This window comes from Xyrauchen texanus, chromosome 18 (genome assembly GCF_025860055.1).
Source record: "Xyrauchen texanus isolate HMW12.3.18 chromosome 18, RBS_HiC_50CHRs, whole genome shotgun sequence".
In the NCBI taxonomy this organism is placed as follows: domain Eukaryota; kingdom Metazoa; phylum Chordata; class Actinopteri; order Cypriniformes; family Catostomidae; genus Xyrauchen; species Xyrauchen texanus.
This window is the reverse complement of record NC_068293.1, coordinates 1,223,777-1,240,343: the sequence shown is the minus strand read 5'-3', so window position 1 is coordinate 1,240,343 and position 16,567 is coordinate 1,223,777. Positions and strand designations below refer to the sequence as shown.

Here is a 16,567-nt window from a genome sequence, read left to right as displayed (position 1 = left end):
AATTTAGCATTTTATCCAATTAATCAAATAAAAATTTTAATATTAATCGATAGTTGCAGCATCATAATTCACCATCATAATTTTCCAAAGACTTTATTTCTTCTGTGCAGCACTAATAGAGATTTTTAGCAGAATGTCCTAGTGCTCTTTTCAATACAATGTAAAAAAGAATCTGCATAAAAATAGGCAATACGACTTATCAGCTTTCTATTTTTTCTTTTGAAGCCATACAAAGCTTTGTGAGAGGAAAAGACCAAAAATTATGTTGTTATTTACTGACCATCTTTTGCTCCACGGCAGGTGAAATCTCATTCACATTCATGGATGTTCAAATATGCTGTGTCTCACTACTGTACATTTGATGTAAATGATGCCAAACACTATTGATTCTTGCTTTTCTTGTAACCAAATGTGACTCGACAATTTTGAATATATGAAAATGCAAAACCAATTTGAGAGCTGAGGCAGAGGGGGCAGATTTTAGATGAATAGTAACTTAACTTTTTTCCTCACACAAATCTTGTGGCTTCAGAAGACTTTGAATATGAGAACAGCTGGATATTCTGCTAAACTCCTTTTGATATACATGGAGGAAAGAGTGTTTATGTAAAACCTCCTTTCTGTATGTTCAAATTAAACGCAAGCATTTTATGCCAAATCGTTGTCCCGTAATTAAAATAGGTGTGTTTTTGTTCTGCAGGTCAGGCTGTGGTGCGGTATAATAATTTGGGTTCTGCGGTTTATGCTAAAGAAAAACTGAACGGTTTTGAGTATCCGCCTGGTAACCGCCTCTCGGTAACTTTCATAGATGATGGGGAGGACAGGACAAGGTAGAGACACCTTAACATACATCTCATTCTGATACTAAATTAAATGCTTCAATGTAGATGCAATGGTTCTGTAGTCTGTTATTTATGTTTGTTATGCATTTTTTACGGTTTTCTGTAATTTTGGCTTGCTTATGCATAGAGTAGAGCAAGCTTTAGCTCAATTAAATTTGAACTGAACTATTTCTGTGTAGTTGTTTGTAATCAGGATCTTTTTTTTTTTTTTTCTGTGTTCAGTCCCGTGGGAAAGATGGCAATGCAGCTCGTGGCTGCTCAGATGATGTCTATGGTGTGGAACGGCCCCACGGGTGCACAGCTAATGAAGACTAGTGCGGTGAGTAACTTTTATTTTTTTTATATGCACACTTCATTTTAAGGTTTAAAACTACATTGAAGTTTCTATGTTTTAAAAAAAATGTTTTTCTTGATCCCCTTACACCATGAAAATTTTCCACCTAAATGACAAACAAAATAATAATTTATTCCTCTAAGATTACTCTGATAACCTTTTTTTTTTTTTAATTCAAGTGTTCAAAAACCTCTCCAAGCAAGTAATCAGGTGTTTTATTGAACATTAAAACTGCTTATGGAGTCACGTGGCACCATGCAAGGGTTAAACGTGTGAACAGCGAGCTCTCCGCACTTTGCTAGTTTTTTATACTTTTTGTGTCATAAACCGGTGAGATTCTATACACTCAATAACTGTTCTATGAAGACAAATATGTCAAAGAATTCAAAATCCTCTTGCTCTGGAGACATCAAAAGACACTTACATGCTCAAGCAGACACCCCTGACAAGGCTGCAGACCGCTGTCTCAGTTTGGAAGGTGCAGTGGGAGAGATTCAGCAGCAAATGTCGAGCATGTCGACAATGCTGGCAAAGGTTGTTGCAGACTTATGGGATCTTGCTGTAATACGTTGATCTATCACTGCCATGGAGACAAAGTTCTCTGAGTTGGTTACAAGAATGGGGGATGTCAAGAAGCGGATAGATTATCTGGAGTCATCAAAGAGATAATTAGCTGATAACCAATTAGCAACCAAGATAGACTTGGAACATGCTTGGGAAAATTTTGAAGACTTTGAGAACTCATCATAATGGTTGGAATTCCTAAGAACGAAGAAGACCGAGATATGGTGAAATTCCTAGACTAGCTCTTCATGAGTCAGATTCTGTGTATTCTTGTGTTGTTTGTTTAAATATGTATATGGAATCAATAAAAAATTGTTAATGACAAAAAAAAAACCCGCTTATGAGTCTGTAAAGGATCAATGGAAAGCAGGAGGCGAGAACCGGCTTGACGATATAAATCATATTTTAATGAGAAACTTAAAAGACAACATAAACACACATGACGGACGTGTCCGCTAACAATCTCTCTCCCCCGCACGATACTCTGCAGTCGGCCTTTAAACCTCATTTGCTTGATTAGCCTAATACGGGACCGGGTGTGTAGGATCATGACCCGGCCCCGCCCTCCGCCCTGCCACAGAATCCAAAATGGATCTTTCTTCAATGACAGTCATTCAAAAGTAGCTATTTATTTTCATGACATAAATGTTTTGCAGCAACACATTTGTTTGGAGGGCTTTTAAATTGAGAAATGACGTGGAATTTTCCCTGTCTGCTGCTTTTGACATCATAGCTCAGGGGTGTGTTACAACATCGTAACTCACTGCTTCACACACTTCCATAGTACTATGCATCATTGGAGAAATTAACTAGCTAGTCATTATGACTCATGAAACATATGTTTGCTGAAACCGTAGTAAGATCTCTGTTGTTCGAGTCAGGTTGGTTTAACAATATTGAACTGTCACTGATGACATTACTCTGGGTAAAGCAATATTTTTTATAGAGATTGAATGGATTCCAAATGATATCTTATATACATGGACACTAGAAAGCTGTTTATTGCAAGAAAGCTGCTTACAAAATGAAAGCAGTTTCAGTATTTGTATGTACTGTGTAATCGGCATTCTCTTTACCTCCATTGACACATTTGAGCTCAGATGAACATGGGCACTTTTCAAAAACCTATAAGAATGCTGCTTGAGGGGGGCTACGGCGCGGAGCTGAGCGATCGCATTTTCGAGCTCTCCGTAGGAATCGGCTGAATTTAATTATCCTGAGTTAAAAGCGAACGCACTCTTTTACCAAACTAAAGTTAAGTGTATCTGTAATCTAAGATCCGAGTCATGCAGGCTGCTAGAAAGAAGGGCAAGATCATATATGAAGGCCACCATGTCATGATTTTCCAAGACATCTACACCGAGCTGCACAAGAAAAGAAAACGCTTTGATAATGTGAAACAATGCCTGCGTGACCTGAAGATAGACTACGGCATCATTTACCCCGCTAAACTCAGGCTGTTCCACGAAGGAAAATCTTGCATGTTTGCTGATCCTGCAGGTGTGGAGTCATTCATCAAAGAACTGGAGACCTAGCAGGCTGGCCTTGGCCAGCGGGATTGCACTGGGATGACCACTGTCAGTGATTGGACTTTTCAACGGCAGCAGGCGACGTGAACATTCAACTTGAAAATATATATTTTTTAAACCTACTAATGAAAGGTACTGTCTGTCTCATGCACGCTGTAACGATGCTTTCATAGGCTGCACCTGCTTGTCACTATACGCTGATATGGTTTTAATCCCACACACCAGACAGATACACATGTACATATAGCCTACGTATATTTTGTTCGCTTATTGCATTATGCCGATTGTGGGCGGGGGGGGGGGTTGTTATTGTGTGGTTTGTCAACTCATTACTGCTCCTCGTTGTTCGAGGATCAGTGAGGCATCTAGCCCACTCTTAATGTTACCAGAGAATGTACGCTGTCTCGTTTAGGGAGACAGTGCGGGGATTCATTTAGGGTTTATAAATGCACATTTTATTTTGGAGCATGGGATAACGACATACAATCCAACTGTAAGAACGAGATTACAGTTTACATCACTCCTTACTATTACATATATGGCCTGGTTGAAAATATGTCTAATGTAAATTTGAAGTTTACATCCTGGAATGTTAAAGGTTTGGTGAAGTTGGCTAAAATGAAGCAAGTACTCCGTAGGATTAACCAACTCAAATCGTTAGTTGTATATCTCCAAGAAACCCATTTACAGCCCGATGATGTGATTAAGATAAAAAGGAGATGGCCAGGGCAAGTAATTTCAGCCTCCTACTTATCACATACTCAAGGGGTAATTATCCTTATTCATAAATCGGTACCCTTTAAAGTGGACAACATAATTCGTGACATAGGGGGTAGATTCCTGATTGTCCAGGGTACATGATTATTATTAAATGAAAAGAAAAACATGATTAATGTATATGCCCCGAACAATGACAAATTCTTTGTATTAATTGCTTGTCTCCCAGGGAAGGCTCTTATAGCAGGTGACTTCAATTGCACTTTAGATCCTAAATTGGACCGGCCATCTGGGGTGGACGACTCTCATATACAAAGTAGGAAGAAGCTGTTACAGTATGTGAATGCTCTAAACTTGGAGGAGATTAAAAGCAGATAAACTAGAATTCTCCTGTTATTCTCCCCGATTTAAGTCATACTCACGTATAGATTATTTCCTGATTTCCAGCTCTATGTTCCCCTCTGTGATAGAATGTAATTATAACAGCATACAACTGTCAGACCACTCGCCTACTTTACTTGTATATAGAGCCCTGGGGGTAATTAAAGGCACTCCTAGATGGAGATTTTATCCCAGATGGCTTTACGATTAGAATTTCCTGCAATTTTTAGAGGTACAAATTGAGACGTTCTTTAATACAAATACGGATGAGACCTCTGCTATTGTCAGATGGGACAGATTCCTGGACAGTCTTTGTATTCATTCCATACCAGTCGATTTTAAAGGACATATGGATAGGGAACTAGATGCCTCAGAAATTGCTGACCATTACCAATATGAGGGGCGGTAAAGCCGCAGGCCCAGATGGCCTTCCAGTTGATATCTATAAGATCTTTAAAGATAAATTAATTCAACCTCTTTTAGCTATGTATATGGAGGCCTTTCAACAGATTCCCTGGGGAGTGCGCTGATAACACTTATTTTGAAACCCAATAAGTCCCCTACCAATTGCACATCATATAGGCCTATTTTACTGCTTAACACAGATGCTAAGATTATCGCTAAAGTAATGGCTAGAAGACTTGAACCGGTACTTCCGACTGTTATCAATCCAGATCAGAATGGTTTTGTGAAAAACCAGTGTTTGTGCCAACACTGCCATTCTATCTTTAGATACTGAAAAAGCATTTGACAGGGTGGAGTGGAGCTATTTATTTGATATGTTATCTCGCTTTGGCTTTGGTAACTACTTCTAGAAATGGATTGAGACACTTTATACTGACCCAATGGCAGAGGTCTCCACAAACTATTTAATATCATCTCCTTTCAAACTCACAAGAGGTACTCGCCAGTGGTGCCCTCTCTCGCCGTGAGATCACACCCCTCAATTTCAGGTATAAAAGTATCGGACACCGAACATTGCATTGTAATGTATGCGGATGACACCCTTTTACTTCTAACAGACTTAAATAACTAAATTCTTAATCTGACTAACTTAATTGACACATTCGGAAAATGTTCAGGCTTTAAAGTAAATGAAACAAAATCCTCTATCATGTTTATGAATAAGCAGGAGCGAATAAATCCAGTGATGAACCACCCTTTCAATAATGCAGTAAATGGATTTAAATATCTTGGTATCACCATTACCCCAACCATCAAAGATTTAGTATCCTGTAACTATGATCCTATAATTTACTCCGTAACCGAATCCATGAATTGGTCATCAATGTCAATCTCCCTTTTAGGATGTATAAATGTATTCAAGATGAATATACTACCAAAGTTTTTATATCCATTTCAATCTATCCCTTTACCCCCACCACCACAGTTCTTCTCAAAAATTAAGCAATTATTTACAAAGTTTATTTGGAATAACAGAAGGTCAAGGGTGAGCCTATCACTTCTTTACCTGCCATATGAGAGGGGAGGGTTACAATTACCCAACTTACAATGGTATTTCTGGGCTACTCAAATTAGAGCTGCAATGCACTGGTTTTCTCCAGAACCTTACTTACCATGGGTTCAAATTGAAAGTATATGCACTAAAGGCCTACGACTTGACACTTATTTATACTCCACATCTGTCAAAAAACTGAAACGACTCACTGATAACCCCTTTGTGAGAAACACAATTAATGTTTGGCACAATGTACAGTCATTTCTGGGTGAAGCTGCTTTGTTTTCAGGCTTCTCACCAATATGGGGGAATGATAGCTTATCTCCAGGCAAAACAGACCAAGGTTTTAAAATGTGGGCAACAAAGGGCCTCTGTAAAGTTATGTATCTATATAAGGAAAGCATACTAGCTTCATTTGAGGAACTTAGAAATGAATATGATATACCTCGAACACTTTTTTTAAGTATTTACAGTTAAGGAGTTTTGTTTACGCACAAACGCACTCCTATACACAACCCCCTTTGTCCATATTAGAAAACCGAGCAGTGAATAATGGTACTGGCAAGGGTCAGATATCCTTACTCTATAACATGCTGGTGGAAAATCATAAAGACTCTACTGAGCATAGGAAAACTCAATGGATAAATGACTTGTAAATAGATATCTCAGTGGAGGAATGGAGAGAGGTGTGTTCAAGAGCTCAACTCCTAACTATAAATACCCATCCCAAACTGATTCAATATAATTGTATTATGAGAACTTATGTTACTCCGGATAGACTGAATAAGATGAACCCAAATATTCCTGACAGCTGTGTTAAATGCAGTGTCGAAAAGGGCACCTTATTTCACTGTCTGTGGGATTGTCCTGAGATACGAAAGTTCTGGAATTAAGTTATAAAATGCATTTCTCAGATGACCTTGAATCCAGTTCCCGACTGTGCTATACTTTGTATTCTTAATTTGTATCCAAAGGATTGTATGTTAAACAGCAAAGAGAGGAAATTGACAGACTTATGTTTAGTACAGGCTAGACACTTGATTTATCATTGTTGTAAAGATGTCAAGAGCCCTTCTGTTGGTCGCTGGCTGAAAGAACTATCAGCATGTCTTGTCCTTAAAAAGTTAACATACACATTGAAAAAGAAATCAGCCAAATTCAAAGAGATCAGGAATCCCTTTCTAGCATTCTTGGAGAACTGTGAAGTTGAGTAAACTCTGGAAATTGAAGGTGATATGTCCCTAATTGTCGATACCTTAACCATGTGATGCTAAGCTGTGTATGATTATGTAATGTCGTTACCCAGTTTTTGTTTTGGTTTGTTTCTAGTTCTGTTATTTATTTAACTATTTATTTATTAATTTTTCTTGGGGGTGGGGGGAGTGGATTCCTTTATAGTTTGATTGTCAGATGCTTTGTTAAATGTATTAAAATGTAATTTGGTAAAATGTTAAAACTCAATAAATACATGTTTATAAAAAATTAAAAAAAGAATGCTGCTTATGCATTTACATAAAAAAACCATGTTCTCCGCAAAACCTGGGTGTGTTAAATAGTTTTCTTGATCCTTTAATTGCGTACGGAAAATGCATGACGCTTCTGAACACTGCTTTCTGCACAGCCCCGGAATGTAAACGTGGTCTTAAGCAGGGCTCGTGTTAAGGGGGGATGTGAGGGGATGCCATCCCCCTTGTTACAAGAAATGGCAAAAGCCATCATCTTGGTAAAACCACCATCCCCCTTACCATCCCCTTTAGATTAATTTTGTCATGAATTACATAGAAGTAATCATGCAAATAAAATATTTAATTCTCTACATTTGATAAATAACAGACTTAATGACGATTAGCCAATCAGAATTAGATTTCGACACATTTGGGTAGCCAGATTTCAAGAGGTGAAATCCACCAATCAGATCTTTACACTTGCACAGTTTGGAAATATTCTGCCAGTGTGACAGTTTAGTTGGGCAATCTGGCAACCATGAGCACATGAGCTCTCCATCCACAACGAAAAGGCGTCGGTTTTCTGAAAACATGGCAAACAGGTGTGTCAGAGTTTTGTGATGGGTTGAGTTCAAATGTACAAGGAAATCTTTTGTATTTCTTTAAAAAGAAGAGAACAGAAAGTAAGATATTGCTATGACAAGTGTACAGTTACAACATGTAGCCTACATGTTTAGATAAGACTTGAACCAGCTGAGGACAGTCCCAGAGAGCCCTACACAGTTTTCCAATCTGTCTAGGACAGGAGTTGGGAATCTTTTTTTCATTAAGGAGCCAATTTTTTTAAGAAAAAAAAACATTTTTCAATATAATAAAATGTGAATTATGCTTATAGACTACACAAAAACAAACAAATATGCAAAAGTAACTTGTTGCAATATGGAATTGAGTACATGTGTTTGTGTGGGTCTCCATAACATAACATTTTACATTTGTTCATGAAAATTTTTACTTTCATATATGTGTGTGCGATATGTGAAAATACACTACCGGTCAAACGTTTTGAAACACTTGACTGAAATGTTTCTCACTATCTTAAAATTTGTTTTATCTGAAGGCGTATGCTTAAATGTTTGAAATTAGTCCTGTAGACAAAAATATAATTGTGCCACAATATTCATTTATTTCATTACAAAACTAAACATTTTTGAAATTGATGACTTGGACCAAATAATAAAGAAAATCAGCCAATAAGTGCCCAACATAGATGGGAACTCATTCAGTACTGTTTAAAAATTATCCCATGGTGAAACCTCAAGAAGAAGCAAATTCTAGGCAAAGGGGGACTTCTATGAAGATGGTAAAATATAACACAATTTTGATTTATTTTGGATTTTGTTTAGTCACAACATAATTCCCATAGTTCCATTTATGTTATTCCATAGTTTTGATGACTTTACTATTATTCTAAAATGTGAAAATAAAAAAATATAATAAGTGTTTCAAAATTTTTGACCGATAGTATATATTTTGTTTTTATGAGAATCACCTTAAAAAATATTGCAATATCTGATTATCATCAACACCCCTGCCAAGGGTCAGTGAATGTTTTTGCTTTATTGATTTTGCTTTAAAAATTAAACGAATTTATTGAAAAATTCAATTGGCACTTTAAACTAAATGAAAAAAGTAATTAAGTGATCAATAAATCTTATATAACCACCTCCCCAAAACTGCATGCCTCCCAAACAAACAGCGAATCGGACGAGAGCAATGACTGCTTTTCTTTTGTCTGTTTTTATATAATAAAATATTATAAAGCTTCTTCAAGTGTTCATCATGTGTCACTCAAACACGTCTTATAGGTCACCCGCCAGTTGTGGGTAGATGAACAAAATTACCTGTGCATGAAATACCTGCATTTGGTTCTTCAAAATATACTCACACATGTTTCTTCAAACTAGTGATGGGCATTTTGGTCATTTTGTCTACTCGAGTAATCAGACTAATTACTCATCGAGTACTCAGGGCAATGACATGTTCACAACTGTATCTATAATAATATTACTTATAACACTTATTATTTATATATATATATATATATATATATATATATATATATATATATATATATATATATATGTATAAAATACAATCATAAGAACATGAATCATAAGAACGTGTTTTAAAGTAGATTATTTTCTTATTTTTAACACCTTTTTTGTTTTTGGCACCATTCGAAGTAAATTCTAGAGACTATTGTGTGTGAAAATCCCAGGAGATCAGCAGTTACAGAAATACTCAAACCAGCCCATCTGGCACCAACAATCATCCATGCGATTTATATAATCAGCCTATCGTGTGGCTGTAGTGCATAAAATCATTCAGATACAGGTCAGAAGCTTCAGTTAATGTTCACATCAACCATCAGAATAGGGAAAAATGTGATCTCAGTGATTTGGATCATGGCATGATTGTTGGCGCTGTTTTGGCGGCACAAGGGGGACCTACACAATATTAGGCAGGGGGTATTAATGCTGTAACTTTCTTTTGATTACCGTAAACCTGTTGAACAAACGGTTCAACGCAGCATCGTTTATCAGTTTCAAAATTACGTAATCAATCTCAAAATTAAAAATCTAAAAATAAGGCCTTTCTTTGAAACGTTTGTGTATAGTTGTCAGGTAGTTGTCACTGAATTTTGAATTCAGTGAAAAGTTACGTCACGCATTTTCATTATCATAAATATGAGCATTACTGTCACTTTCGGGTACTCTAATACTCATGCCCATCCCTAATACACTGTGCGGACACTCAATCATGAAGATTGGATTCCGATCGGATACACAAAAAAATCAGATGTGGTTCACAGTCTGAACAAAGATTTAGCCACATGCCATTTACGACTTAAACTTACAACTTAAAGTATACCTACCTACCTACCTACCTAAACGATTGATAAAAAAAACTGTACTCGGAACTGAGTTCCCATCAGTAAAGATTTCAAATTGTGTACTACCGGGAGGCTCATGTAATGGGCGAGCTACTGTCATTGAGATTAATAATAAGAATGCTAATGAAAATCTCTCTCCAGGTATTATAAACTATGGATTGGCATTTCTGGTCATTTTGTCTACTCAAGTACTTGGACCCATTACTCGAGTACTCAAGGGGCAAATACATGTTCATAACTGTATATATAATAACATGTCTGACAAACGTCTGTGGCTGCTTCATTGCACCTTGTTGTTCCAGTGTATCGTCTATTCATTATTATAGGCTGTTATAAAAGAGTATGTTATAAAATGTACAAAAGATTGCATAATCAAAATATAATGCATCATATTTTGTCATTATGTGAAGATTCACTGCTCAACTAGCGTGTCTGTCTGTTCTTCCTTCAGGTTACCGTAGTAATTTTAGTAAGTGTGCACCAGTTTTTCAGTGACTGTCTGAACCGTCTATTTTCAAATAACAGGAGATGGAGATAACATTGCATTTTATTAGAAGTTCAGTTTTGAACATGCTGAATTGTCTTCCATTTTACTGCGCTCTGTCTAGCTGTTTGAAACACTCGTCTGCTGTACACTGCCACACACGCCTTGTGTGTGTAAGTGTGTTTGTGTGTGTGTGTCTGTCCCCAAATGTTCGTTATTGTGAGGAAAGCTGCAATGCTCTGAATTGTTTTTTCTGTGATTCATGAAGCGTTCCATTCAACTCAGAGTCTGAATTTCCACCTTTCAACTGAAGAAAGTGCAATGGAATGACACTGTATATCAGATATCTAACATGGAATCTCGAGCGGAAATCTTCATTCATTTCGTCGAGATGCAGGCGTGTGTTACGTCATTCAGGGCAGGGAGGTTTAGTCAGTGACCGTCATTCACTTTTATTAAAGAGACAGGTGTTCAAAACACTCTCTGATAGTCGATGTACCCCTCAAAGTCAAAATGTAATCAATCGCAAAATAAAAAATAAGCTCCATCTTTGACATGTTTGTTTAGTTGTCGGGTAATTGTCACTGGATTTCGAATTAAGTGAAAAGTCATCTTTTTCTTGATCGATCATTGCTGCCACATCCGAATACCCGTGTCCTCGAGTACTCGTGCCCATCCCTATTATAAACCTCTATTATTCTCCTCCTCCAGGGTTATGCTGCACCAACTATGCCTCAAAAAGCTCGTGTGCAGACAGATGTTGCTCTCCCACCTCTCAAGAAACTGGCTCTGTCTGACAGCGTAGTGAAGGAGAGACTCTTCATCATATTCAACCCCTCTCCTCTACCTGTGGATGTACTGGAGGACGTTTTCTGGTGTGTCTGTGAATGCATTATACGTTTACACACTGTTTAGGATAACGTTGGACAGGTGTGCCTTGTCTGAGTGAAAGAATGTTTGGTGTGGTCTCATAAAATAGTGCATGACTTCTAGGTGATTTATTTTGATGTTTGCATTATATAACCGACTACATTTACAAGCATGTTCAAGTGTGATCAAATTGTGCGGTAGCTCAACTGATAGAGCGTTGCACTTGTGATGCAAGTCCTGAAGAGCATGCGAGTCGACACATGAATGGAATTATGGGGTTGCTTCAGCAATGGTGTTTTTCATTCTACATTTTCTTTTCTTACACTATCTGTTTTAAGATTATCAGGTTTAAGATTTAGGGTTAAAGGTAAGTTTTGTTGATTTTAAACTTGATATAGCATTAAAGATGTATTCCGTGTTCAATACAAGTTAAGCTCAATCGACAGCGTTTGTGGCATAATGTTGACTACCACAAACTGAATGTCCACTCGTTGCTCCGTAAACGTGAAAATACTCACTATTTCAAAAGTATAGCCACAAGACGTAAACAATAAATGTGTTATCATGATTTTAGTGTAATAAAATTGATTAAAACATTTTCTGTGTAAAATGAAATCCAATTTATACAGCTTTGTTGCCGTGGCAACGTAATGCTCTAAACCCAAAAACATTTGCAAAAACTGATTTGAACAACTTTACAGAAGTTTTAATGGAAGTACTAAATGATAAGCTTCAAATTTCTGACTTGTGAAACATCCAAACATTGGCCACATTCACTTCCTTTGTAAATACTAGGGATGCACCGATACCAGTTTTTTTCTTCAGATTCTGATATCAGAAATCTCAGTATCGGCCGATCCCGATCTGATACCAGTGTTGTTTTTTGCTTAATCAGTTTAGAATATCTTAACATTACTGTGTGGAACTAATTGGGAGTATTCTTTAATATGTAAAGAAACACAAACCTCTAACTGCACATTATTTCATAATAAATTTATAGATTATTAAGAAACACTTTATTATTAACTAGTATACTGGATAATGTATCAGCAAAATGAACAGTAATTCCAGTATAAGTCATCTGTAGAAAAGAAACCAGTGTTCTTTCAATTTAGTTGTAAGATATTAGTCCAACTTTCATTCACACAGTTATTTTTAGGAACACATTCAACTTATATATTGTTGTAAAATACAAATACAAAGACAATAATAATAATAATATTAATACATTGTTATTAATATTATTATTGTTGACTTTTAATTTTAAATCCAACAGTAGTGCATTGAAATCGTGGACTTTTAAACCTTCGCGCTTTTATTTTGACATTCTGAAGTGTCCACTAAGTCCTGTGTGTGTCTGTCTGTAGGCGAGTTCACAGTAGTTTAATTCGCTTCTTATTCAAATTCCGGTCAAATGCTCCTCCGGTGCCGTTCTAAATGCATATAAGTTAACCAAACTATTGAGCATCTACATCTGAGATGTTGTTCTTGAATAGTGCTCAAATATTGTGCACTGCTGTGAAGGCTAAAAATAGCATGAGTGCATCACCAGCCTGTACGTGAGTTCGTGTCAAATGCTGCGCATACTATATATTTACTTATTAAACACAGCCTTTTGTGATTAACAGAGCTGTCACACGTCTTCAAGTGGCTTTGAATAAAATGTACGAGTCATATGAACTGTTTTAATTGTGTTTTTATGGATCTTTTATGTCATTTTTGGAGCTTTACATTAGGGGTGGGAATCTCTAGACACCTCACGATTCGATTGCGATTCAGACAGCTGTGATTCGATGATAAAACGATTATCGATGCATCTTGATGCATCTTTTTTTCAATACAGAATTTTTTTCTCACTGACTGCTTTGTACTTTTAAAGCAAAATATTTGTAATGATTCATAATGAATTTACTTCCAATAACTTTTATTATTCCAACAATTGGTGCTCACGTCTGTTTTCAGCTTGTGTTTCGGCAGACCAAGTAGCACCTGCTTCTCTTCTGCTGTTTTGCAGTGGTGCTGCGGTGAAAAAATGTAGTAATACATCTCACCCTCCCTAGTAGCCTTGACACAGTGGGCAACTTCAGCTTGCTGAGAGGGCAAGTTTAGCATTTGTGCAAAGCATTTCACATGCAGGAATTTGCCCAGTTCTGCAGCAACGATCATGTTTGATGCGTTATCAGTTACTAAAACTAAATCTTTCGTAGTGATGCTTCATTCTTTAACAGCTCAGCCATATTTGCACCTGTGTGGCTCTCATGGGCTGCTCTTGTTTGGAGCACATGAGATACTATCAGCCACTCATCCGTGATACCGTCACATACGATTCTGTGGTAATGGATGTCCACGCATCATAGGTTAGCGCTATCCTTGTTGCTTTCTTTAGCGACTCAATCACATCGATTTTGGTCTCGCTGTATAGTGTGGGGATCGCTGTGTCAGTGAAGTATTTACGAGATGGGATGTTGTATCTCAGCTCCAACGTGCGCAACATACCCCGAAAGCCCTGGTTTTCAACAACTGAGTAAGGACGCAAATCCATGGCAATAAATATTGCAATCGAATTTGTAATTCTCTTAGAATTTTCGGAGCTGGGTGGAAGCTTTGACATCGCTTGCTCGACTGTCGTCTGTTCACAGCTACAACCGGCTGTTTATTTTCTTCCTCTGAGTGGAAACATGTAATATGGATTTTCATGTTTGTCGTGTTTCCAAAATATTTTATTTTAGTTTGACACAACTTGCATACAGTGTGGCTCTTGTCCAACTCATGTTCCCCTTCGTCGTCATAGAATCCAAAGTGCTTCCATACACTTTTAATCCGGATTATTATCCGAATTTCCTGCTGAGCCATCTGTGTCTCGTGTTAAGTGCATGCCAAAAGACTGTTCGGGTATTGTAGTTGCACACTTACGTCTGTCTTTTGCGTTCCGTCAACATTACGTTAGCAAGAAACATTCATAAAATCGATGCTTGACGTTTGTGAATCGATTCAGAATCGTGCAAGCCCGCATCGTGATGCATCTAAGAATCGATTTTTCCCGCCACCCCTACTTCACAGTAACGAACATGACTAACACACTGTATCGGATTTGGATCTGGCTTGTCGGACCGATACCTGATCCGTCTAAAAGCTTCTGTATCAGAGCTGATACGATCCAGATATCAGATCGGTGTATCCCTAGTAAATGCCTCGCTGTATAGTGGATGACGCGAGAGAAATTTGGATTATAAATCTACTCATAATCCATTCAATATGGAAAATGATTGATAACATTTTTTATTCATATCATAGAAAATTTACTATTTTACCCAAAATGTGTGTGCGCTATGAATATTGCTGCTCATTAGAGTCATGTCTTTCCTCACACGTCACCCATGTTGAAATCAGTTGCGAGCAGAGTCTCTCGTGTGCTGCCAATGAGGAGCACTGTTTGAATGATGTGCAAAGTTCATTAACGGGCATTCTGGGATTTCCTACCTGGAGTAACAAGGTATCTTATGAGGCAGCAAAATTAAGATACCTAGTTTTTGGAACAGCCTTCACATCAGAAGCGCACCTATGGTTCCTTAAAATGCTGCTTCCGAAGGTAGCTCACTAGGTTTTGGAACAGACCCAACATATACAACATATGTTATGCAAGATATCAAGTACTTTTGACTAACTTCAGATCAGTCCCGTTGTTGTGTAGCTTTTCACAAAGATATCATCACAGAGGTGTTTATGGAGAATAGTGGAACTGGAGACTTAATCAGTTATACCCAATGAAGGTGTAGAAATAACTAGAACAGAAATAAAGATCAAAGTCTGAATTCTGAAAATGTCTTATTTTATGACAAGCAACAGGGGCATAATGCATTTGAATACAACCACTAAAGAAGGCCTCAGCTGAAACATTGGTAATCATCCCCTTGTGCTTTTAAAAAAAATTGACATTTTCAGAGTGCAGGATATCTTCGTTCTTTTTTTCTTTGGTCTATACTTCTGGCTTGGAGAATGCAATCAGTCAGGCATCTCAATTGCGCATTTCTTCAAAGTTTCTCCCTCCTTATAACAGCTTTTTCATTTTATCACAAGCACGAGCGAAAGAGCATTATATGTCTTTGGTGATTCCTGCACTGTCATGGAGTTCATAACGTTTGATGCCTTTTTCCCTTGTATCTTATTTACCCTTTACATCTATGATGAGAGCAGCTCTGGTGTATGTATCTCTCATATTGTACGCCTCTTTGATCACTGGTGTATCACTTTTTGTCATTGGTGTATTTGCTAAATCAAATTTAAATCTTTAATGACAGATTTCGTATCCAGGCAAACAGAAGGCATGTGTTCCACCTGGATACATTAACAATAGCACGCATGTCACTGAAAAGCTGAGGTAAAATTTTGCTCAATTTACCTTATAAATGATGAGCAAGTGTAAGATGTTGCTTGCTAGAATCCTAGAGTGATCAGCAGGTCTGCTAAAAACAAGCAACCTCTACTGGTCAATAGTTGAAATAACATCATATGGAATATGATGTAATGCAATCTTTACATAATGCCTTTTTCAAACAAATAAAATCAATCCTCAGTTTTGTCCGGCGAGCCGCCAGTTGCCCATTCCTGAAGTGTTATCACCTTCTCAATTCTGCTACAAATAGGTGTAAGACTACATTGGTCTAGAAACTGTTGTCGATGTACTATTTGTTTTTAACTCAGCTGCACAAACAAACAAAAACAATATCGGCACATTTTATTTTGAATACATTTTATCATTGCTGTCTTATTATGAATTACCTTACATGGAACGTTCTCTAACATTCAGTCTGGACTCTCTTGATTTCATCAGTGTGATGAATCTTAAATATTGTAAAAACTGGCCTCTAAAACCAAAGGTCACATAAAAAACTGCAGTGGTTTAAAGTTATTCTAAACTAACCTTTTATTTTCCAAACACCAATTATCTGTTAAGTTCACTATCTCACAATTTACATGAACAGATTCTAT

At 37.2% G+C, this 16,567-nt stretch overlaps 1 protein-coding gene across 1 annotated transcript in view; it reads left to right on the top strand.

Moving 5' to 3' along the window:
- The window catches only part of rbm45 (RNA binding motif protein 45), an 86,782-nt gene that overhangs the window by 41,368 nt on the left and 28,847 nt on the right, over positions 1-16,567 (top strand). Inside the window, exons 6-8 of the mRNA XM_052148741.1 lie at positions 701-830; positions 1,065-1,161; positions 11,420-11,583. Coding sequence (XP_052004701.1) covers positions 701-830; positions 1,065-1,161; positions 11,420-11,583 — 391 coding nt within the window. The remainder of the gene's footprint in view (positions 1-700; positions 831-1,064; positions 1,162-11,419; positions 11,584-16,567) is intronic.